Raw genomic sequence first — 26,143 nt, 5'->3', positions numbered from 1 at the left:
TGTGGGAGGAATAGAAGCGACACACAAAATGAGGTCTTCTCGTTTAATAGTATAGATATTCAAAGGATGACGTTTTTAATTAATCCAGAAATCTTTTAAATTCTGCTTAATTGAAATCTCAAACAATATGAAAAGATATATTGTATGTGAAAAAAGTAATGGCATGTAATGCAATGTTATGCATGAAATTACACAACTTTTTCTCAAGTAATGCATTAAATGACAATAACATGTAATGCAACTATTGCTGCATTACACATTACATGTAATAACTTAGAAAATGTAATGCATTACTATTCATTACATTTACACATTTCTATTTCCTAAAGTCTGGTTGGCATAGTTCTATGTTTTAATAGAGATTAAATTATAACACAATGTTGACTGTTGGGTACATTTTTTAGCAATTTGTACCTATTATGTTTGTGTTTTTTGCACAAATATTTTATGCGACTGTCATTCAAGTAAAAGGTTTAGCTAGCTATAAAAGCAGGTTTACTCTAACATTTAATACATAAAGGAAATGCTTGTACCCAGTCAGGAAAATGACAGTTGGTTTCAATTCGTTTATGCATTTGATTTTGTCATTTAATAAGGGACTTTCCGTTTTGAATTTTCCTTGGAGTTTTTGTTATCATCTTACTGTTTTTGTAAGTAAGATGTTTGAAGAAATTTAAAAAAAAATAGCATCTAACAATATAAATGCTCTATGAATGCACAGAGCGTAAACTCATCGATGCGCACAATTTCTTTATTTTTAACCTGAAATGCGATTGTTTATAGGATCAGTTGGAACAGTTTGTTACAATAGTTGCTTCATAAGCTACTCAACAGACATCGAATATAGAAGATTTTCCAGTAATTAACCGCCTTAAGTTTTAGAAATATCAAATCGATTCAACAGCTAGTCCAAACCAATTTTGAGGAATAACAATTCTTCTTTTCCATAAAAAAGGAGCGAGTTCACAATTGGGAACTGACAATATCTGTTATGTCGTAAAGTTTTGTTTGCAACAGACCCTCATTGTCAGTTTTGTTTAATCAATTGCAAATCATAAGTATCTGAAACTAATCAGATATCCGTATTTATTCTTGATGGGGTTAAACCACAGTCGTAAATGCAATTATTTGTCAAACCAATTAAACTCTATTTATTCTGATGTGGTATTTCCACTGATGACAGTGATAGATGCAATAAATCCAACTATTTTGACATTTGCACCTAATTAACATTCAGGGGTTTGTATACATAAAACATGATAACAATTATTTAAAGAAATTCCATTGTGACAGCGTCCTTTAAGAGGGAACGGCAATGAAACTTTTTATCAGTTTTTAATTAATATTTAAACATGTTAAAATCAGTGAAGGTGTTACACTCTGGGGTGATATTACATTTATCTGACCACATATGTTAATACCATCTATGATCTGACCAAACGTCTTTTATATGTATTGTATTTTGGAATTGAAATATCTTCATAATGAAAGATGTAAAATTGGCAATAAGAAAAAAGTGTTTAAGATGTAGTTGCGACTATTTTGCTTCTTAACAAGATGATGAGCGGGGAAAATATTGAAATATATCTATAGGTCTGTGTTTTGTTAATTAATATATGACAAGGTATATATTTTTTATTAACAAAATATATGAAAAGGCTGGGGTACTTGATGTCTCAGTTGCTCACCCCTACCAAAAAAAGTTTGAAGTGCCACCCCTCCCCCCCCCCCCCGAGATCTATTCGACACGTTAAACCTGTAGGAGACACGATGTTCTAAGTTATACAACATTTAAACTTTTCCCAGTCTATCTAAATATTCCGCCCTTAATGCCTGGCCTTTAGAACGGTATGGATGCTTTTCGTGCGTTAAAGCAAGGAATAAACTATGAAACCAGAGTGTTAATGCAAAAATAATTGTGCAGCTGTTGCCGCCGTACATGTTTACACCAAACCGATATACGAATTACTTTCATACATGTATACGAATATTTTGGTCATAGAAAAAGTAAACAGTCTTCATTTACTTCGAACCTGATACCCTCGTAGCAGGTCTTGCATTCTTTCAATAATACAAAACGTTTTACTTTGCAAAAAGTTTTAAAATTCACGTACCGGATTTGATGAGGTAAATTACTTTTCTTCCAAAAATTTAGGTAATTTTCCAAAAATCATGCGTTACATAATTAATGTATCATTATCTGCTCTTGCTTTTGTACCCTATGCTCTTAAGATATAGATCAACAATATTAATCAATTAAAGCAAACGACAATTAAAATACAAAGGATTCTTTTATTTAAAATGATTTCACTACTGTTGTGTCGGAAGCAGTAAATCGTTTACATGGTTTGTTTATTGGAAAATCACGTTCTAAAAATAAATCGTTGAACGCAGTATTTAAATGGACGCAATCAGGTTTGTGTATTTTGATTTCATGCTTAGATATTAATAAAGTAGCCAGGCGCCTAACAGTAGCTACTGCATGCACATTTACAGATTTCACATTGTTTGGTTTAATTTTATACTAAAAAACAGACAAATATTTATTTCTTGAGGCATTATATAAGTTTGAGATAATAAAAACAAAAATTAGAAAGTGTTTATAGGAGAATGATATAATATATTAATACATCTATTGGTCTTTAGAGAACATGGCATTTCTGTTAAATGGTAAAGTGATTTCATTATTAACAATTTGTTTAACAATTATGTCGAGCACAGTGACGTATTTATCTATTGGAAATTCCAGTCTAAATATATATTATTGTAATGTAGTATTTATAGATTTGTATGTTTTAGGTTATGTTAATACGTTTATTTAGTTGGGGTAGTCATTTTATACCTCATACTTTAATTTAAAAATCATAATTTAAATAAATAACACAAATTCAATTCACAAATTCCACAAAACGATATTCAAATTTGTTTAAATTGTTTTGGTTAAACATGTTAAATGTAATGACTGATTAAAAAAACCCAGCTGTTTTCACATTGGCACTTATGGTTATTGAAAAACATTATTCTAAAACTTCTTAACCACAGGCCCATCAGCCCGATGCTTATGAAATTCATTTTTGGCCCATAAAAACCATCTTTGAAAGCCAACAGAATCGACCTAAACATTTTCAAAAATTATGTTCACTGCAAACTTTGGCATTCACAAAGCACTAAGACACGTTAACATTCTGTTCATTTTAGAATAGGATCATGTTAATTTTAGATGTTTGGTAAACTCTGTTGGGTTTATAAATACTGGGGGAGGGGGGTCTGTTGTAACTTGTTATATAGATTTTTTAAGTGTGTTTAACTTTCGATAGTAAAAGAGGTGGATTTTAAGGGGATAGGATGCCCAGACCCCTACCCCTTGTGTGGGAACTAAATAGGGATTCAATGAAGCATGACTGGAGCCGACTTTCTCCTAGACAGTCATTATCCCCCTTTATGAAAATCTCTGGATCCACCACTGACTAAGTAAAAAAGTACAACAGTAGTCGCCACATAAATTGCACAGCATGCACATCATATCAACCACCGACTTCTCTGACGTATATGAACTGTTTAAAGATCAACATGGGGTAGAGTTAGGCATGCGAATCTTCCTTTTGCCTTGTACGACATATGTCTTAAAACAACTAAAACATGCATCGAAAACCCTACACAGGGCATCAATGAATAGGATGACCACTTCAATATATATAGACGGCAAATTGGCCTATTGAAGGGTTATTCTGAATACTATCGTTTATTGGCTCCCATGTAACGTCCAATATTATAGAGGTGAACACCTGACAGTCCAGGAAGTATAAGAACAGGTGTGAAGATGCACCCTTTAAAAAATGTTGGTCTAATATATCAAAAATCTTAATTATGAGTTGATCAAAATTGGGAAACAAGTATAACTATAAAGATTAAGACCATGCATGTAAGTTTTTCCTGAATCATCAGTCATTTGATTCTATAACCATCTAGACGAACAAATAAAAAAGTAAAATAACAAAAATACCGAAACTCCAAAGAAATTTAATAACTGAAAGTCCCTTAACAAACAGCAAAATAATCAAAAGCTCAAAAACAGCAAATACATCAAACGAATGGATAACAACTGTCGGTATAGTTTTTTTCTTGTAGAAAATAGCAGATTACACCTGATTTTAAAGCTAGGTAAATTATCAATTGTATGACATTTGCATAAAATTTCAAATCAAGCAAACATAATAAGTAAAGATGTCCAAAATTGAGGTACTGCAGTCATTGTGTCAGAAAAGATACTAGGCTTAAATTAGCAATTACTGGATAAGATATGACAAGATAATAATATAAAAAGTGTTTATATGATATTCAGTGGCGGATCCAGGGGGTGGTCCCACGGCGCACCGGACCACCCCCATGACGAACCTCAATTTTTTTTAAAAAATGTCTATTTTTTCAATAACTAGCTAATTAACCAATTTAACCCTTAAGATTAACCTTTCATCGCACTAATTGGTTATGGATTACCTGGATACCTGGGGGTGTCACAATGATAGAATACGGATCAATGCGTTTCACCTGTATACAATTGTCAAAACAGCTCGTTAATATGAAGAAGTTGACTTCTTATTTTAAAAGATAAATACAAAAGTAATTTTTAGTGAAATTTCCATATATGTTTGCATTGTCCAACTAACGGAGTCTCGGTTTTATTTCATTTATGTACATTTTGAAAAAAACAATCATTTTGAATGAATTAAATTAAATTTGTGCATCTATCCCCCCCCCTTTTCCCCCTTTTCTCCTCCCTTTTCCTTCCTAAAAACTTTAAATGTCATGCGCGTAGCTACGTTTACGTCAAAACGCCCGAGCGTACACTTAAATTTTGAAAACAAAACAAATAATCGACATAGAATAAGAAAAACTGGTCTCAAAAGCACATCAGCCTTGTGCTTCTTTTTTCACTGGATTGTAATTTTGAATAAAAAGGGACTAAATTTACTCAAATAGATCATTTAATATATTTGTTCGAATCTTTTGTAAAAGTCTGAATCTACTATGAATTCTACGTATTTTTCTTAAAGCCATTCACTATATATATATCTGCTCAGATTCGATATGCTATTTTTGTCGAGCCTGTGATTTATGTCCCAAAAGCGAGACAAAGCGATGTCAATATTTTAGTTAGGTTCCGAATGTGGATAAAGTCTTTTGAATGACTCTCCGTGAAATTTTAAGAAAGTTGGTTAGAAACTGTTTATGACCAAAAGAGTATTCAGAGCAATATAATAATGCAATTATATCTTTAATTTTCCTGCATTTTAAGGACAAAGTGTATTTCTTTCTGCAATTAATAAGTGGTCTCAGTTTAGGCTTACATTTTGTTATGTCTAAATTACATTAACTACTTGTCGAACCTTTATCGAATTTTATGAAAATGCCGAAGAAGCTTTTTCTATGACTAATGTCTGAAGCTAAAATTTTGAAAGCATTTGTTTTCGTTCATTTTTCTGTTCTTTTCTGATCGACAGAAAGCCGAACTCTTCTTCACGTAATTAACTGTTTTACATGCTTAATTTATAAACCTTCATAGATTGTCGTGAAATATTCCAGATCAAGAAAAAAATATCAAAAGAAAATTTTATGTATTTTTTTTAAATCCTTTTAAAGAAATGATAAATTGATTCACTTTTTGTAGGAAGAAATCCTAGGTGTTCCAGAATTTTTTTTTATATTGCACCTCTTAGAAATATTATTTTCCGTGTTCATTAAAAGGTGCTTTTGTCGATTGTATGCTCACCCACGGTACCCTTTAATCTTATTTAACAGTAATATTGGTTTCGACGTTTTTTCTGAAACCAATGACCATTAGGCTAGCTTCCAGTTTAACATGATGAATATGTTAACATATTACAAAATTTAACCAAAACAAATAAACCATTTAGATTCAAAAGTATGTTGCCATCAATGATTTTTTACTGACAGGAATCATTATGGTATCTTATTCTCGATAGCTTTCGGGGGCTTCGTCCCTTTCGAATCCACTACCAGCAGGTGCTTTAACATTGAACGGTTGGCACCCCTCATATCCCTCGCCAAGGTTCGGGCGTACACGTAAAAATGACCCAGCTACGCCACTGAATGTTTAAGGCAAAATTTGGAACATTTTAGCTAAACTTTTTTTACAGCTTGCCTAATTCAGATGACAGTTGTATGTTTTGCTATTTTAGATTGCAAGATAATGAATAGAGTCTTAAATAAAAATCAGTTTTAAATGTCTTTAAATTCCTTTACCTAGGAATATGTGCATTGCACAGGATGTTACATCCAAATTCATGATCTTCCATAATGTCGAAGGTATTTTTTAACCATTTTCATACAATTCAATATTCATTTGGGACCACCCCCAAATTTTTTTCTAGATCCGCCACTGATATTATACATGCTCACGTTCAATCTGTTAGGTTCAATTCAAATCAAATTCATTTAAAGGAACTTGTTTACCGTAAGTACAGATTAAAATTGATTTGGATTATTTAAATTCAGTTATGTTAAAGCACTGCCTCTTATTTAATATTTTAAACACTTTTTATTAGTTTAAACATATAGTATTTGATCAAAGCAAAAAGGATCAGACACAAATAAAACATACTTAAAAAGTCTTCTCCGCAATACACATGATACAATACAATAAATATAACAATGCAGATTGAAATTGGGCATGCATTATATAATATAAACACTTTTTATACTATTATATTGTCATATTCTATCCAGTAAGGGCTAATTTAAGCCTGGTATCTTTCTTACATGTGAGTGTTATATTATAATTTATCATATATTTAGTAGTGAATCAGTAGCTTTGTTTATTTGATAAATAGCCTGTTGTTTAATCCATATCGCACAACTTTGATGCGCACCCTTTATAATATACTTATACAAAATAATGGTATAAATGTATCCGATGATAAAACGTATTTGTACATATATTCATTCATTAGATTGAAGAATTGCCTTAGCCGTGTGATATGACTTTTGTTATCAACTGCTTCCGGTTATTATCGCATTTATTTGATATAACGTTATCACATGACATTTGGTCGTCATTCAGCAAATTCCTGAAAATATACCGCCATGGTACGTGTTTTTGAGTTAAACATAACAAAGTAAGATACAAAGAAAATATTGTGAATCAGGAAAATATATCAAAATTGCAAAACAAATGTATTTAAAATAGTTTTTGTCTATAGGTCTTCTATTAAAGTATATGATAAACAGAACATAACATGGCATTTCATCCCGAGAGCCGACATATTTTGACCAGGGGCTGTTTAGGGGTCTGATATGAAAAATGACATGTTATGTTCTTTTTCTCATATACTTCAATAGAATAGAATTTGCGTTGATCAAATACTATATGTCAGTTTAAGATTTATATGTTTCTAAGTATATTTTACTTGTGTCTGATCCTTTTTTGCTTTGATCAAATACTATATGACAAATTATTCAAAACATATCATGCAATTTTGATGCACACCCTTTATCATATACCCTTTATCACACCCTTTATCACACCTCTACCCATTTTTTTTCATTTTTACATGAAGTCCACTTATAATGTATGTAATCTTCTCAAGAGATATTTGTCCTCAAAATGGGTCCTAAATGAACGGTCATTCGGTCGTGACGCAATTTATTGAATGACGTCATTGTTTGCATGTGACGTCACAAACGTCGAGTTTTCATATTTTCTGGCACACGAAATGCAACTATAAATAAGAACTCAATGAAATACCATATAAAACACAAAAAAAAAATATAATAAACAAAATATCTGCAAAACAACAGCACACATTGTAAGGGGTCCTTCGGATAAGTAATTGAGCAGTTATTTTAAAGCTTTTTAAACAAAACAAAAGTCGAACTGAAGGTAACCCAGTTTCTTCTAATCTATTATTCTGTATTTTACAGAAATTGGCTGAAGCTTTGTTATAATCGAATAACGAGAAATGAATTAAACTTTTATTTGTCAAAACATTAAAAATCGGGTTTATGGTTTCAGCTTTTTTTTAAATAATCAAAATAATCTTTTACAGTACAACGTATTTGGGCGATATTTGATAATCTTCCACATACATGTATATTAAGAGAAGACAAATGTATTAAAAGATAAACATATTACTATTTGAAAAAGGACTGAACATATTACAACGCAATGACATACAGAAAGGTCATGGTTAGTTTTGTGTTCTTGGTCACGGCTACAATTTCCAAAGTTAGATTCCATAAAAAATTACGCCTAGTTGATAAGACGTTATTAGTACGAAATAACTTCAGTGTAAATACTGAAAGCCTTTGTGTATTGCTACGGTCTAAATTGCATAAAATTTGAATTTAGGTTGTAGTGCACCTTTGCTTATATCTTTAAATATTCTAAATTTTCAAAAATGTTCTTTTACAGATACGATTTTCCCAGTACTACTTTCAGTTATCAACAATCGATATTTAAGTACTTTGGGAAAACAAACCTTTCAAAATGCTGCTGGAAAAAGAACTTTGTGATTTTAGTCCGGAAATGTATTGTGACTTAATAATGAAATTCAACAATGATATTGAATTTGAAGAAACCAATAAATTTTCTGAAGAAGAAGATTTGAGAACTTTGAATGTTAACCAGTTGATGAATAGGTTAGAAAAAAGCTTGTCAGTGTCAATTGATAAAGTAGAAAAAATGTTGAACAAAAAACTTGAGGCTAGTGACTTAATTCGGTTGTGTAACATTGGAATAGAGATAGCCAATGCGACATTTGAAAGCAGTAGGACACGAAGGTCAGCTAAAAGTGACGAAAGCCCACCAAATAAAAAGACATTAATAGAAATCACAGTAGGTTCAGATTTATACAAGTAGTGTTTAAGTTCATTTACTTCATGTTAACTAGTTGAATGCATAAACACGTTGTCCAATGATTCTAAAAAGGAAGAGTTCGATAGGACTCATATCTAACAGTTAGGGGCATTACTTAAACAAGTAACATTTAAAATTACCTATACAAGTAATGTTGAAAACGAGGCTATTTTAGATATTACTTATATTAAGTATCTTTTCTAAATATTATTTTTATAGGTGTCCAACTATACAGATTTTACTAGCTGTAACAAATGTTCGCAGTCATCTGGTTATTTTCCACATGAAATATGAAATCTAATCTTTCTGAAACACTAATTGCCTTTCTGACGCACTTATCTTTCATATCGACGCTTGGTCACTTGGGACTATTAGAATATCATTTTCCTCAAAAATCTTGAAGGAAGACATATATAAATAGATAGAAACTTGTGAATTAACTAAGACTTGAAGTGATTTATAATTTGTAACCCAAAACAATTATATATGTTCCTTAAATAAGTGTTATTATTATATCTTTCAAAGATGTATAAAATAACTTATTCAAGTAATATTTTTGTCACTATTTTTAAGTAACCCATAATCTCTATTCTCCTCTTAAATCTAATAAATTCTTCATTTTATTATATAAAATTCTGTAAAAATTCATGAAAACTACATAAAGTACATGCTTCTATTGAAATTTAAAATAACTCAAAAATTACCTAGTATATAAGTAACTAAAAAAAATTACTTGTTTAAGTAATGCCCCTGACTGTCTAAAAATGAAGGAGTTTGACTATTTTAGAAAAGCCTGGCAAAAGATACCCGAGAAATATTAATCAACGTCATGGCTAAAAAAAGAAGACAAACCGACAAACAATAGTTCACAAAATACAAGATAGAAATTTTCAGACTAAGAAACGCGATGACCACCAAAATCTGGGGGTGGTCTCATGTGCTCCGGAAAGATAAGCAAATCATGCAGCACATGTCGCACCCGTCGTGTTGCTCATGTAAGTACAGAACCGGTAATAAGTCTTATTCAGTAGGTCGCATACGTGAAGACGAAACGGGATTGTAGTTATGACATAAGGAACATATTCGTAATCATGTTTGATTCCATATTCAATAACGATCAACCAACTTATGATGGCGTCCGCAAAATTAACGAAAGATGATTTCAACGTCACGATTTGGAACTCTTGGTTTAACAGCTTCCTTGTGAACAGCTATCCTCTATCAAGGTCACCATGATAGGTAACACAAGCCCGCGAATACCGTATCAATAAAAAGAGAAAAGAACTCCGCATGCAGTCGCAGCTCGAATGTTGCTAAATAGAAATGAAAAGTTCACAATTAGGAAGATGAAATCATATCTTTTGTTATGAAGTACGTCTATGAAAAAAAGTAAAATCACAAAAATACTGAACTCAGAGGAAAATCCAATCGGAAAGTTCATAATCACATGGTAAAATCAAACGACAAAACACATCAAAAACGAATAGACAAGAACGGTCATATTCCAGACTTAGTACAGGCATTTTCAAATGTAGAAAATGGTGAATTAAACCTGGTTTTATAGCGCTGAACCTCTCACTTTGTTGACAGTCTCATCAAATTCCGTTATATTCACAATGATGCGTGAACTAAACAGACATAATATATACACTAAACTACACTTAAATTGGCATTGTACAAGTAAAAATAAATTGATGTCAGAGGTTTCAAAGATATTTAAGAAATCAACATCATCGGTTATTCATCTACTTTGATTCAGACTAAAGATCAATTGTTGGACATTTACATATCTTTTCTATCTGGTTTGGATAGATTGACTATAGGGATTTGCGTTTTATTGTCAGGTAGGCACATGATAATGTTTTTGTAGACTGAAGTTTGATTTCCACTTGTTTTCGTACCTGCTTTATTATGCGTCAGGGCTACTGGGCAAATTGTTTTCACGTTTGTTCGGAGATACGTATATATAAGCTACATTTAAGGCTCGCATAATATCATATTCTTTTGCATCCTTCAGCAAGATGAATATTCAGAGTTCTTGTTTTGCCAGAATATCAATGGTAAACACGCTCCAGGATTATATGTCTTTTTCTTTTGTGGTTTAGTATACGACGAAGGGAATGCAATTTTTCAGTTGTTAAATGATAACTTTATGTCAACAATGCTATGATAACAACCAAATAATCATACATTTTTTAAACGTTTGCATTCAGGCCAAAACCCCGATACAGAGTTCAATGCCGACTGATTTAGAGAAAAGAATAAGTGAAATGGAATATTCTCCACATACAGGTTAGAATATTGATGTTTTACAAATATGAAATTTAATATTATGACACAATATACAATCGACGTCTTAAAAATGCATCCTTTTTATCATCATGTTAATTATCATTAGGAACAATTTACTAAAAAGAGACGAATTGATTAATTTTGACTGTGCACGGAACAATTTGTACATCCATTTTTTTTAATCATATATGTTAAAGCACATGACATGTAGAGCTATTTCAAACATTTCCTGTACATACATTCCCTGTGTGTTTCTAAATTCAATTCATATAGACAAACCATATAAAATAGTACTTGTTTTGAATTACTGAAAACATTTACATGTCAAATTTCACTTCAAGTGAGTTAAAATTTAGTTTATGCTCTGAATGTAGATCGTTGAGAATATAATAAAAATTCAATTTAGATTTTAATTAATTAAATTAGGTCCACCAGCAGAAATTGATGACAACAAGAAAAGATGGCTTGTGGTTGGAATCTGTTTGCACAGTGTTTTGTCGCCAGCTTTACGAAAATATGTAGAGCCTGTTGTTACCAGCTTTTACAACTCGCTTAAGCTCTCTCATCAGATCGAAAAACAAAGTTTCATAGGACATCTTAAAATTTATGGCGCAGTAGATATCAAATACCTCAATTATAAGGCAATCAACAATAACAAAAATACTTTTGGTAATCGAACACTTAATTATGATTACAAGATACAGAATGCTGTTGATTTGTCAAAGTTATTCCTGGAGATCAATATGGTACATTACAAAGGGTTCGACGAGTCATGTGATGCATCGGCTTTGCTTGGAATAATTATTAATATAGACAAGTTTCCTGCAAACGTACAGAGTGCTGCAGAATATGTAAGAATATTTAGAAATATTTTAAAATTTCAAACGTAAATAATATTATTGTAACAAATTTGCACAGGTATTTTCAATAACACTTTTATATTATTGTGTCAAAATGTAAAACTAAACTCCGAGGAAATGTTTTTCCCTGATCAAATGGCAAAATCAAAAGCTTAAACACATCAAACGAATTGATTACAACTGTCATATTCCTGACTTGGTACAGGCATTTTCTTATGTAGAAAATGGTTGGTTAAACCTTGGTTTATAGCTAGCTAAACCTCCTACTGGTATGACAGTATAAATCGATCGAAACTATAAAAACATAAAAACTTTATAAAACAATTCTTTATAATGACTACCTCTTTGAACGTTTAATAGACTTTTTCTTATGATAAATTTAGATTCGTTCATTAACTTGACTTCGGCAAATTGTATTGATGTACAATCGCTAGTGCATTTACTATACAATTAGTTGGACCTTCATTATACAATCGCTTGACAAAAATGATTTTTAATTTTACGTAGTGTATATTATATTAGTTATTTTAATGCAGTTATAGTAAGTTAGATTTGTGTGGCGAGTCATGATATTTTCCTTGGAGTTCTGAATTTTGGTGTTTTACATTTTACAAAAAATGTTCATACTTTTTTAAGAAATTTCCGTTAAACATTTTAAAAATATTCATTTTCTATATTACCGTTTATTGATACCAGTCCTTATCAGCAATTATAATTCTGAAAACATTTTGCTGAGTGACGAAAGTCTATAGCTAGCGTGTGGCTCCTTGTACAATTTCATATAAGCAATGTATATATTAATATTTAACGTAGATAATTTAACCAATGTTGACACAATAAAACCAATAATTGTACGGCTAAGCTTTGATCAGATAAAACATGTTTCAAAATCTAGTTTAATTAACCCAAAGCTTGTCAAAAAAGTTGGACATTTTATTTTATAGCAGGAACAAAACAATTTTGTTGCATTCAAGCAGTTTACAAATATTATAATCATATATGTATATTTATTTTATGTACAATGTATACTACAGGTCAGATCAAACATACGAAATCGCTGGGCTCACTGCAATTTTACAGAGTGGAATTCCGGAATGTACTATAAGTCACTACAAGAAGTTGAAGATTTCATTAATCTTCTTCATTTAAATGCAACAGAAAAAAGTCAAACCATAGGGGAACTCAACAAATGGAAGACCAATGGTAATTAACTGTACTCGATAAGGCGACATAACTCATTTTGCGAATTACCGTATATGGTTTTACTTTATGTATGTAAAGTAAGCAGCCTGTTCGTTATTCGAAATTCGATATTTAATATCTAACCGGCTGCTAGCAGTCAGTTCGGTATTGAAATTAAGTTGAAAATTATAAAAAAAAAAAAATATTTTATAACATTAAAAGTATGATTTTCATAGTTTAGAGGAGTGAAAAGATACGTAGGCAATCGTTTAATAACCTCTTCAGGCTGTCGTAAATTCTGGTTGTCCTCGAATATAAATCTGTTTCTAAGTTCCATATTTGCTTCATATAATTTAAATTTTTATCAATAAAACGACTTCAAAGATGTACTTTATTATACGATATTTCGTAAAACAAAAGAAAAAGTGATAACACTAGAAACATTTAGAAAAAATAAATAGGAATATTTATTAAAAGCCCCAAAAATATGTATATAGTGAAAACCTACCTGAGACCACTCAATGAGGGTGAGACCCCCCTGGTCTTTCAATGTCCATGAAGTTCAACTAAATTATAGACTGTATATATAAAGGTTGTATCAGAGGGATTTCCCAGATTAATGTTCTCTTCGATATCTACGGAGGACTTAGATTGTCACTTTTCAGCTAAAAATAATCTAAATTGTAGGATAAAGTGCACATGGCAATGGTGAGAACCCCCAGGTGTCTCAATTTTCTAATATTATGCAGACATTTAGTTAATAGGTAGATACAAAAAGGACTTTTGGTACACTTCCCGTCTTTCATGTTTACGGAGTTCTCAATGTGCAAGTTGGATATTAAAAGTATATAGTGAAAACCTACCTCAGACCGCTAAAATGCGGGGAATGCATATATATAAGAGACGCTTTCAACGCACCCGATTCTAGTGTTGTTTCTTATTTGTGTTCTTAATTTGTCATTTAAATCGATTTATGAGATTTGAACATCGGTAAACTACTGTTGCCTATATCTTTGTGCTCTTATTACGATGTCTTTAAAAGTGGCTAACATTTAAATAATAACCTTAAAAAAATATTCTTCTAGATTTAGAGGAAAGGATAAAAAAGATTCTTTACAAATTCTAAGGACTTTTTCTTAATAGTGACTTTAATTCCTGTCTGACATGCAACAAGTCCACTGTGGCTCATTCAATATTATTTAAATTTTGACTTGATTTACCTTTTTCTATAGTCCTGAATTAATGTGATTGTATGTATCTTTGTACATGAATAAAAGACTTATCGTAATTTAATTATGGTATGATAATTTTAGGCACAAGTTACTTGAAAGATACAACTCTTGGTCTTGAGTTGGTTAATGATATCCGCCAGCAGATACAATTACTTGTGGAATATGAGAAGGTTATATGCAAGTCAGCAGATGCAGAGTTTTCAAAAGTTCACAATGAGCTTACAGAAATTGGAAAAACATTAAGTCAGTTTGATAATAGAATCTCATCACTCGAAAATGTAAGTAACAAAAAAATGTTATTACAAATTTATTTTTCAGTATATATTAATACTTCAATGTACATATGTTACGTTCATTGAACGTGTATTTTCGTTTGTAGTACTCATATGTATTTGATATCGATTAAATGTTAGTTAATCAAGTGTTTGTTGTTAACGACTTTAACAAGACGATACAGGTATGTTTCGCATTTTGTTTTTTTCCAAAAACAATTATATACAGTGAAAATTTTACCTGCCCATGTTGTCATCAAATCACGAAAAAAGCAGACGCGAAAAAAAAAAGATAAGTCATGACGTCAAATAAATCCGTAATATTTTTCTTTTGGGAGAAATTCTAATGAAGAGTGCAAAAATATAAACATTGCGAAGACAGGTAAAGCCTGCAGTTAAAAAGTCCAATGTTTCAATCTTTCTCACTTTACTATAAGTTGATAGGAATATGTTAGACTGGAATGAATCTTTGATTTGTTTTTTTTTCAATTTCTTACTAGGTAGAGAATATTAATAAAGATAATTCGTACATAAATAGCAATGTTAAAAATTTTATTTAATAAGTGAATTTGAACTTTATGCATCCGACGGAGTGTGTACACTCTTTTCCTTTATTGAAGCTCTTTAAGGTGTCTTTTTCTGTTAAATGATAATATCAAGCTGTCGAGGTATGTACTACATTAATAGAGGCAGCTAGCAGCTTGTTTTTTTTCCTTTCAGAAAGTAGCTTTACAAGAGACGACATTATTAAAGTATAAATCTTTATATGGTAAGTTTTACTGTTAGATATACTCTCAAACCATTATTGACGGTTGAAGTACAGGACCAGTAGTCAGTACTTTACAAATCTTATTGGGGCGGCCAATTTTTGTAAAAATCACATTATTTATGGCAGCCCTTAGATTTGTTTTCATTTAACCATGGGTTGGGCATTTATATTCGATTATTTTACCCTGAGCGTTAAATGAAAACAAATCTACGGCTGACATGAAATATTTCGATTCTAGCAGGACACATTTGGTTATTTTGTTAACCTTGAAAGCCCTATACATACGATACTGTTTTGGCTGTTCCGTTTTACCGAATTTTGATAATATAAGTAATATTTATTTAATCCTCTTGCTGCCGAAGGGACATTTATGGCTTCAACACAAATCTTGTTGATTGTGAAGAACGTCAAAGGTCCAAGGTAACGTCATAATACCGAGAGGCAATGGCAACATCAAAAGACGCCGCCAAAAGGACGATTGTGGCGGGAATGAAGCAAATTGAACAAAATGCATTATTTGTATACTTAAAACGGATGTCAAAAAATGATACAGGATCATAAGCTTGTTAGTACTATACTACCAACTAATTTAATATGTTTAACGTGTTTACTAATTATCTAGTTCGTCATTTTCATGTAAATTGTTGCATACTTTCGAGAAATGTGTTTCTTTCATACATCTTTCAATCAGAATATCTCATATAGTAATCGCATTCCTAATAAATAATTATAGAAATGGTAACTGTTATACTTACTTACGCAAAATATTTTTTTAGCAATAAGTGGTCAACAAAAAAATAATAAACATGATTAAAAAATAAACAAAATGAATATGGATAATAACGTCTATAAAAAATATTTTCTCGCCTACCGAAACAAGGCTTAGAATGAAACTTTTAATCTGACACGTTTGATACTTTACAACCAGAAGAAGTGCATAGAATCGGCTTCTCGGGTTTTTTTATTTATTTTAATTTGTATACGCATTGTATTTATTTTTATTTTTATTTGGGGCCGTTGTTTTGTATATATAATTATTTGAGAGTTTTTTTTTTTACATATCATCAATTATAACATTATAACAAGGTATAAGCTTATCGGATAACAATGGTAAATATATTTTCGTATTTTAGAGGTGGTTAAGAATCAGTTATGCATTTTACTTGACAAAGATAAAACAAAAGCGCTTATAAAGCTATTAGCAATGGGTACATCATTTTCAATTTTTTATAGACAATAAAGATAAAAAAAATATATATTTCAAGGTTAAACGTTGTATTTTTAAATAATATTGTATTAAAACATCGTTTAGAACAATCTTAGAGCAATAGTTTTCATAAAATTACTTTTACATTGCTTTCATAATTACGGCTACATTGACGCGGGAAAAATTATGGACGGCGGGAAAGCGCTGTTCTACAGAGAGGCACAAGTTTTGCAACGTCACAGATATGAAACGTCATGATGCTTTTGGCGCGACAAAGCAAGAGAAAAACTCGGCAGCAAGAGGGTTAATGATTATTTTTTTTAATCTCATTTTTCACTGATATAATTTCTTCCAATGTAATTTAATTCGCTCTAAGGCTTACAAGAAGCTTTAAAACGCCCGGTATTTACATTTGATTTTCTGTTTACGGAAACCTACTTGAAACGTCACCTTGTTTCGTTGCCATGGCAAGACAATAACATCATTTCGCGGAATTTTTGTTTTATGAAATTTTACCATGAAAAGTAAATTGAAATGGACTGATTTGTTCATTTTGCTGAAGAATAAAGTTAGTGATAGAACATCATCTATATAGCGGAATGTAAAGTAAAATGATATTGCTTACTTCTTATTTTTCATCCTAAGACGTTGCTCAGCCTCATAATAAAAAAGCACCAAGTCGGCAACAAGAGGGCACAATTGGTTTCCATTTGAATGCCAGCAGTCTGTTAAAAAAACACGCCCTCCAAACGTAACAAATATGGTATCAAGCAAGAAATCAAGCATCTTGATAATATTTTGTTTCAGAGAATCAGTGTGATCCTTTACAAAGTAAAACAAGATACTTGTGTAAAGTGTAGAAAAGTAAAATGTGTTGATACATTGTACTATTGCAAGATGAAGGATTATTAGATTATATGTACTCTAAATGATCATTGTGACATTCAATCCGTCATTGCCCGAAAATGACAATTTTGTCATTTATATGAAGTAGGCAACAACTATATAGAAGATACTGTAAACAGCGAAAATCTTAGACAAGAACAAATCTACAATAAGCCAACAAAGCCGTATGACAAAGACTAACTCTTTAAACGTTTCCGTTGAATGGCGTGATTTATCCTTCTTGCATCTGGGTAAATTATTTATAAAAAAACGAAATCAGAAATGTATTAAAGCAGTACGCAATTAACATGAAAAATGTAAAATCACAAATATACTGCACTCCGACGAAAATAAGATAAGGAACGTCCCAAATCAAATGGCATAATCAAAAGCTCAAACACATCAAACATGATCATGATGAAAGTGGTCAGAGTCATGACTCAGATTCTAGTCTGAGATGTTGAAGAGTGGCCATTTTTAAAAATTCAATTATATCAAGGCTAGCGTCAAATCTTCTGAAGAATCTTTAGTATTTTGTCCCTACGAGCATAACAGTATGTTATTTCAAGACGGATCATACATGAATGAAACTTGCTTATATTTCTCTTCCATTAAATGTGCTGTTTTTAGAGAATTTTTTTAACGGAGAGAGATTGAATTTAAATAGTGTGTGCTCTCTATTTAAATCAAAATCTTTAACAGAGCAATAGGTCACCGTAAAGACATTTTTGTCACACTTTCGTTTATATTAAAAATACTACCACTACAACTTTGTTAGGATAAAAACGGAGAAGCGAAAACATATTTTTTTGAGGTTCATAATTTTGATAGTCAAACTTTTAACCAAACACAGATTAAGTTTACATGCCATATGTGAGCCTTTCTTTCCTTTGAACTGTAGTCGGTAACATCTTTGACCATCGCGTAACAATAAGAAGACGATAAATATGTTTATTTTTTATTTTCTAATTTTTTCTTAAAGGTATGCTGATTATGTATCAAGCATAATACAACATCCTTGGTAGAACTTACATTTTTTTGTAAGGGCAAATCAATAAAACCATTTTTGACATTTCAGAAACAACAAAATAGTTCTTTTTATACCTCCGCCGTTCAATAAGACTTACACACATTACAAACTTAAAAGTTATTAAGTTAGAGATCAGAGAAAGATAGGAATGGAACCTTAAATGATTTTGAAAAAAAATGTCTTGATTTCTTTTCCAGATGCTGAACCCGTAATTAATGCATGGAAGCAGAAAATGGAACTTTTTGTCGAAACCAACGTAGTCATTGATATATTAGAAATCCTTAAAGATAGTCATTGTGCACTTTTGATTGGAGTATCTGGAATGGGAAAAACCCTGACTGCACAGAATGTAGCGTTGCGTCTTTGGCATGAAAAAGAATACAACATAGTCCCTTGCTGTAGCCTTAACGATATCCAAACGCGATACAGGGACAATGTTAATCAGGTGTTTTTTATAGATGATATATGTGGAAGATATACTACAAATATCCTGAAGATCGAAAACTGGATGAACATTGAAGAATTTGTTAAATGTATTCTTCTTAAGGGAAAGACAAAAATATTGGCAACTTGTCGTACAGAAGTCTTCTTTGAAGAAATATTCCAAGACACATTTGAAATGTTCAGTAAGACTACATACAATTTATCTGAAAAATATTCATTTAAAGATAAATTAGTAATTGCTGAAAAATATCTTAAACAAGATGAAGAAACGTTATCAGCTACTTTACGAAAAGTTGAATTCACTCCATTAATGTGCTTTCTATATGCCCAGCATGAACATTTTGATATAAATGATTTTTTAAATGGTCCATACGAAACGTTCTGTAAAGAATGGGATAAGCTGAAATCTTTTGACAAAGAGAAATACTGTGTTTTATTTCTATGTGTATTATATAACGGAAGAATTGATGAATCTTTTGTTGATTTTTCTATAGAATTAGATAAGAATGAAAAACGGAAATTAAAGGACATTAAGGAATGTTGTAATTTAGGCCGTGACACATCTCGTGTAGCTATTAAAGACAAACTGAATGCCTGTATTGACACTTACGTAATGAAAGTAGACAAAGAGTACAAAGTTGTACATGATAAAATGTTTGATTTTCTGTGTTGCTATTTCGGGAAAAAATTGATCGCGCAAATTATCAAATATGCACATGACATGGTCATTTTCGAGCGTGTACAACTGGAGTCATTACAGGAAGCACATGGGTATTTTACAATTATGGTCTCAGAAAAGGATGAACACATATACAATGATAGGATAAAAGCGGACCTTGAAAATGGAAAGATACATTGTTGCTTGAACAATGCGCAAATGAAATATAAAGAATACAGGATTAAGTTTCGAGATATCATAAAAGATTTAGAGATTAATTTGATAAGGAATTTGATCAACATCAAGGACGACAATGGGATAAACTCCTTCATTATTGCATGTTTACGTGGTTATGATGAACTTGTTGATTTTTTAATTTCTGTTGGAGCTGACGTTGACGGTCGGGTTGGATTTTTCACACCATTAACAGCTGCGTGCCATGGTGGACACTTAAATACGGTTGAAATTCTACTTAAAGGAGGATCAAACATAGACGATGCTAATACTCAAGGTGAAACACCACTGTATACTGCTTGTGTTGGAGGCTATTACAATTTGGTTAATCTTCTCATAGAAAAAGAAGCTGATATTAACAAACAAAATAAATTTAGTCGCACACCCTTGCATGCTTCGTGTATGTTGGGTCATGCAACCATAGTTAGTATTTTGATTGATAAAGGGGCGAATGTTTTCCAATATAAAGATTTACTAATAGCTGCCACTTTAGCAGGCAACGACAAAATAGTCGAAATACTTCTTTTAAAAGGCTGCTGTTTAAATAGTGTCGACATTGAAGGAAAAACCGCGTTAGTCATTGCATGCGAAGAAGGCAATACTTATATAGTGAAGCTGCTTATTGATGACAATGCTGACATTTATATAGTCGATAGTGATGGTAGGACACCACTGCATGCCGCCTGTTGCGTTGGGAACAATGATATAGTCAGAATGTTGGTTAACAAAAATGCAGATGTAAACATGCTTGATGTACATTTAGAAACACCTTTGCACATATCATGTAGAAAAGGTTTCGTAGACGTAATACTAACTCTATTGGATAATAGAGCAGATACTAAAAAGACAAATAAAGACATGCAAACACCACTTCATTTGGCAAAAACAGATGGTAACATTGTAAATGAAAGTATTTTGAAACTTTTAAGGTACAAAGAAACCGGACCAAATGAAGGTTTAAAAACGACAGAAAGTACACAAGATAAATTACAGAAAAAAGATACTGCATGTACAGACCATATTATAGCGAATGGCGGGACTCCTTTATATGAAGCATGTGTACATGGTGATATAGAAACTTTCAAATCGCTTATTAGATACAAGGTAGATGTAAATATGCCAACGACCTCTGGTGACATGCCGTTGGTTGCTGCTTGTCAACATGGTCATGGTTTTCTAATACAAACGTTACTAGACGAGAGAGCAGATGTTAATCAAGCGCTAGTTTGTGCTATTCAGAAAGGCTATGATAGAGCTATTAAAATTCTTTTATATAAAGTTAGAGATTTTGACTATAAGGTTAATGGGAAGTCGTTCATTAGTTTGGCTTGTGAACATGGTTCAATTAACGCAATTAAAACTCTTTCAGAAAAAGATGTGGATTTTAAAGAAATAGACGTAAACGGGAGAACATTGATACACATTGCATGCAATACGGATAGCGTTGATGTAATCCAGCTTCTTGAAGACAATGGTTCAGATCTTAACATACCCGATAAGGACGGTAGATTTCCGCTTTTTTTGTCAATATATAATGATTGTTATAATGTATCAGAATTTCTAATACAAAAAGGTTGTCATATAGCAAAATTAGAAGAAGACACAAAAATAGCTTTGATATCAGTATTCGAGGATGGACGTATTGAATTGTCCAAGTTACTTGTATCTAACGATTACACAGAAAAGTTATCAAACTTTGATGAAACTATGTTATATCATGCGTGTAGGTTAGGTCTGTTTGAGAAAGTAAAGACAATCCTTCAAAATGGGATTGACGTCAATAAAACATATAAGTATGGATACACCCCTATGATATTAGCAGACATTGGTGGAAATGATGATTTATCAGAGTATCTTCAAAATCACACATGCTTTGACAGTCTGACAGGTAGTACTACATTTTTTCACGAAAGTAGAATAAACCGATATATTACGGAAACAAGGACATCAAGATATTGTATTGACAGGAAACACCTTTATACATCTGAATATGGATTAGATTTGTGTAAAGAACTGTATCAGTCATGTATAAATGGAGAACAAACATTCCGCATAACAAATCAAATATTGAAACGGGGGATGCAGGTTAATTTTTTCTTCCACCCGAGTGAACCATATGTTTCTATTTGGTTTAAACAAACAGCGTTGTGTTTGGCATGTAGGAGAGGAAATGAGAAGATAGTGAATAAACTGTTAGAATTGGGAGCAAATGTAGACATGACTGCCGAAGAATCTGAAAATCAGGACGATGATTGTTTATCTCTGACAATTCGATATGGATATACTCCGTTGTTTGCCGCATGCCAAAGAAAAAAATACAAAATTGTTGATATGCTTTTACAAAGAAAAGCAAATATAAACAAAGCTTTATATGACGCCTCCCGTGAAGGTTATTTGGATATAGTAAAATTTCTTCTACAAAAAGGAGCTGATGTTAATTCATTTGGTCGACATGGCCAGACAGCTTTATATGCTGCTTGTATAGGAGGATACTTTGCAATAGTAAAATTTCTTATAAAGCAAGGAGCTGCAGTTAATTTGGCAATTAAGCGTGATGTTTATTCATCCTATGAAAAAACAAGTCTAAATGTTGCGTGCCGCTGTGGAAATCATAAGATAGTCCAATTTTTGATAGACAGAGGAGCTTCTCTTGATACAATGAGTAACATCGGACGAACTTTGTTGCATACAGCGTGTAAGCAAGGACACTATAAAATAGTTAAAATACTCATTGGTAAAGGAGTTAGTCTTAATGCAATAGACCAATACGGATATACACCTTTAATGTTTATTGTGCAAGAAGAAGAGGATTACATTACTGAGCGACAGTATATGTATGATTTCTATCGATCACATGGAACGAAGATATATGAACCACCACATTTTCTTACCGACAATCACTATAGAGTTATTGAACAACTTATCGAAAATGGGGCCGATGTAAATAAAGTGGATAAGAAAGGCAGAACACCATTATCTCTGGCAAAGAAAATTGGAAATAACAAATTAAAAAACATGATGCTAGCTTAGAAGGTTCTCACGATTCAAGAGGGCCAATACCTAAAAGTTCATTCATTTTTGAAAAAATATTTCCAGTGTATAAATACAAACAGTAGGAAGACGGACTGCCTCACTAATCGTGTTATTTAAGATAATATATTGACAGTACTTTTTTATAATTATACTTCAGATGGTCGCAAGAATTATATTAGAATATCCCTATGCCTTAAATTAGGTTTAAATCATTATAGATATTGATTATCAATAACTGTCTTTTAATAAACATGCATGCTATGCAACATTTAAGTCAAATTGAATGATGAATCAAATGCCATAACTAGGTTGTTATTATCTTTTTTTCTCTTTTAAAAATATCTTCATTTCCATACATCAATTGATTTTTACATTGTCCTAAACAAGTCCAACCTCCTTTTAAAGAAAAAGTTTAATTTTGATCATCTCTGATCAATTCTATAACATTAATGATTTTCAAAACATCAATTTAATAAAGTTTTTTCTTCATTAACTTACATGAACTAAGACTTTAACTTCTCATTTTTAGTACCCCGCATTTGTTTGTTAAGGTCTCTAATGAATAGAAAAATAAATCAAGTCTTTTCATTTTCTGATTAGATACATAGTAGGATTCATAAATAGAATATTCAATAATAGTATTCATCTGATATTTTAAAGCCAAAAATTGCGATCTTTTAATGTAAAATGCATTCAGCAAATGTTGATTATTTCATTTTCTCCTTTAATTAATATCATTTATTGTTGTGTTCTGTCATCTCCATATTGTACTTGTCTCTAAACTAAGGAAAAAACACTTTTTATTTTATATAGAAAAAAATAGATTTTAAAATTCCGCAATTTTTAAAATAACTAATTGAAAAAAACTTTTGAAATGTCTGTACTAAGTCACGTTATTGTACTTATCTGTAAACATTTTTCATTTTATTTAGAAAAATAGATTTTGAAATTCCGCAATTTAAAAGAAAAAGCTTGTGAAACATTGTTGTAACATATTTCTTTAAAAAATGTCTGTTCTTAATCAGCAATATGACAGATGTTTTCCAATTGTTTGGTTTGTATAGTCGAGCGTTTCATTATGTAAGATTTTATGAACTACCTCATTTTTTAATTACATTTGAGCCCGAAATTTTTATAATCATGTTCGAAATTGGGTATTTTAATGAAAATCATTTTTATTATATCGTAGGAATATTGAAAAATCAAGCTTAAATTCATGCAAAGGATAATTCAATATTCTGACTGATCATTAAAAACATTTTGAGAATGGTTTTACACTAATCTTTTTGTTGGGCCCTTTATAGCTTGCTGTTCGGTCTGAGCTACAGCTCCGTGTTAAAGACCATATTTTGAACTATAATGGTTTACTTTTACAAATTGTGAATTGGATGGAGATTTGCCACATTGGCATTCAATACCACATCTCCTCAAATCTGTTTGTTTCAATCTCATCGAAAATGCAAAATTTGAAATTGTTCAACTTGATGATATTTAAATTTTAAATGAATAAATGGGGAATGTGTCCACGGCACACTGATTGTCCTCCGTTGTATATAGAGTTATAAAAGGAAAAAAATAATGAACGATTAAAGTGGCACCACCCAAATTTGTACTTGATCTGAGTTTTGTTGCAATAATCATAGTGGATAAGTTTCAATACATTTGCTTGAGGCAAACAAACATTAGTGAAAAGAAACGGCATTTTTTTGTAGGAAAACAATGTGCATAAGAGTCATAACATTTGTTGGAGGCAAATTAAAGTTATAGAACGGAAATCAAACATTCAGCATTTTTTTTCATTTGTGAAGGAGCATATAAAGTTATAAAGGTACATAACTCTAGAATGGTAATAGTGACGCTACCCAAATTAACAGGTGATAGGTGTTTTGGGTAATAAGAAATGTTTAAAAGTTTCTTAATATTTGGATGGCCTAAAAAATGTTAGAGCACGGAAACGAAATAATAAGTATTTTTTTTCTATTTGTAAAGGGGCATTACTCTTGAACAGTAAATAGTTATCAAAGGTACCAGATAAAAGTGACGCAACCAAATTTCAAACTTGATCTGTGTTTGTGGTTAAAAAGCATTGTGTACAAGTTTTATAAAATTTGGTTGAGGCAAACTAATTTTGGGACGTACGTACTAATGGTCGTACAGACGGACAAGGGTAAAAATTAACGCCCCTCCGCTATTCGAAACATTTTTCATTTTCACATTATGAATAAAAAAAAAGAAAAATGCTCTAGTGTGGATCCGATAGCATTTTTCGTTAGAAAATTATCCCACCTGCATCCTGTTTTAATGTTGATTATTAATGTACAGAACAAATGTAAATTCATTTCGATATTGTTTTTTTTTAATTTTATTAAATTGTTGACAATATTCTTTAAATTATTTATTGTTTGACTTGTTTTATTTTCAGAAGTCCAAGTATACTCTTGTAATGAATTTAATGTGATCACTATGCGTGATGTCATCTATTCATGTTTCAAACTCTTAACTAGATGTGTAAAAATTAAGGGGAAATTAAAAGACGTGCGTTAACCATTTTTCAATATCAGCGTAAAAAGAAAGGCAAAATATATTATTTGTACGATTGTTATATTAAGACTTTATTTAGTCTATGTAAAACATTCCGAGGTTATAAAAGAGTTTGAACTAAACGTCATTTGAATATCCCTTATTCTGTATTATTTTTATCACCACTTAAAAGTAAAATAACACAAATATCAAACTCAAAATGGAAAGTCTCTATTCAAGTGGTAAAACAAAAGCGCAAACAAATCAAACGAATGGATAACAGCTGTTATATTTTTAACTTGGCAAAGGTATTTGCGTATGTAACAAATTGCTGGATTAATAATGACAACACTACGTGACAGGAATACAGTACATACAAACTGAAAATCACTCATGATCAGCACAGAGAAACGTGAAAAAATATTACAATAGTACATTTCAACATGTAATAACATTAACGGTACCAATTTTCCTGCACCAGTTGCGCATTTCGACAAAACATGTCTCTTCAGTGATGCTCGTGCCCAAAATATTTAAAATCAAAAGCTTATATAAAAGATGAAGAGCTTAAATCCAAAAGGACCAAAAAGTATAGCCAAATCCGTGAAAGGTATCAGAGTTTTGCATGAGGGAGAGACATTTCTTAATTA

The 26,143-nt window shown here is 31.4% G+C and overlaps 1 protein-coding gene across 4 annotated transcripts; it reads left to right on the top strand.

The window, feature by feature from the left end:
* The first annotated feature begins 2,205 nt into the window (after nt 1-2,205).
* Nucleotides 2,206-25,355, top strand: LOC139498010 (serine/threonine-protein phosphatase 6 regulatory ankyrin repeat subunit B-like). 4 transcript variants are annotated; one of them, XM_071286299.1, is made up of 8 exons: nt 2,206-2,415; nt 8,432-8,658; nt 11,089-11,167; nt 11,594-12,018; nt 13,062-13,230; nt 14,523-14,719; nt 15,434-15,482; nt 18,802-25,355. In XM_071286299.1, exons 3-8 carry the CDS (start codon nt 11,113-11,115, stop codon nt 22,968-22,970), a joined length of 5,064 nt encoding a protein of 1,687 aa, XP_071142400.1. In that variant the 5' UTR covers nt 2,206-2,415; nt 8,432-8,658; nt 11,089-11,112; the 3' UTR covers nt 22,971-25,355. The 4 variants fall into 4 exon arrangements, with proteins under 4 accessions (XP_071142400.1, XP_071142397.1, XP_071142401.1 ...); XM_071286296.1 differs by having other exon boundaries at nt 2,215-2,415; nt 8,432-8,854; XM_071286300.1 differs by lacking the exon at nt 2,206-2,415 and adding an exon at nt 2,781-2,827.
* Nucleotides 25,356-26,143: the final 788 nt, after the last annotated feature.

Source organism: Mytilus edulis, chromosome 12 (genome assembly GCF_963676685.1).
Source record: "Mytilus edulis chromosome 12, xbMytEdul2.2, whole genome shotgun sequence".
Taxonomy (NCBI): Eukaryota; Metazoa; Mollusca; class Bivalvia; order Mytilida; family Mytilidae; genus Mytilus; species Mytilus edulis.
The sequence above is the reverse complement of the archived record's forward strand: the minus strand, read 5'-3'. Positions and strand labels throughout refer to the sequence as shown.

Coding starts and splice junctions, on each gene's coding strand:
- LOC139498010 (XM_071286296.1), top strand. CDS start 8,507: ATGCTGCTGGAAAAAGAACTTTGTGATTTTAGTCCGGAAATGTATTGT. Junction 11,168..11,593: donor GGAATATTCTCCACATACAG/GTTAGAATATTG, acceptor TAATTAAATTAG/GTCCACCAGCAGAAATTGAT. Junction 15,483..18,801: donor AAAGTATAAATCTTTATATG/GTAAGTTTTACT, acceptor TTTCTTTTCCAG/ATGCTGAACCCGTAATTAAT.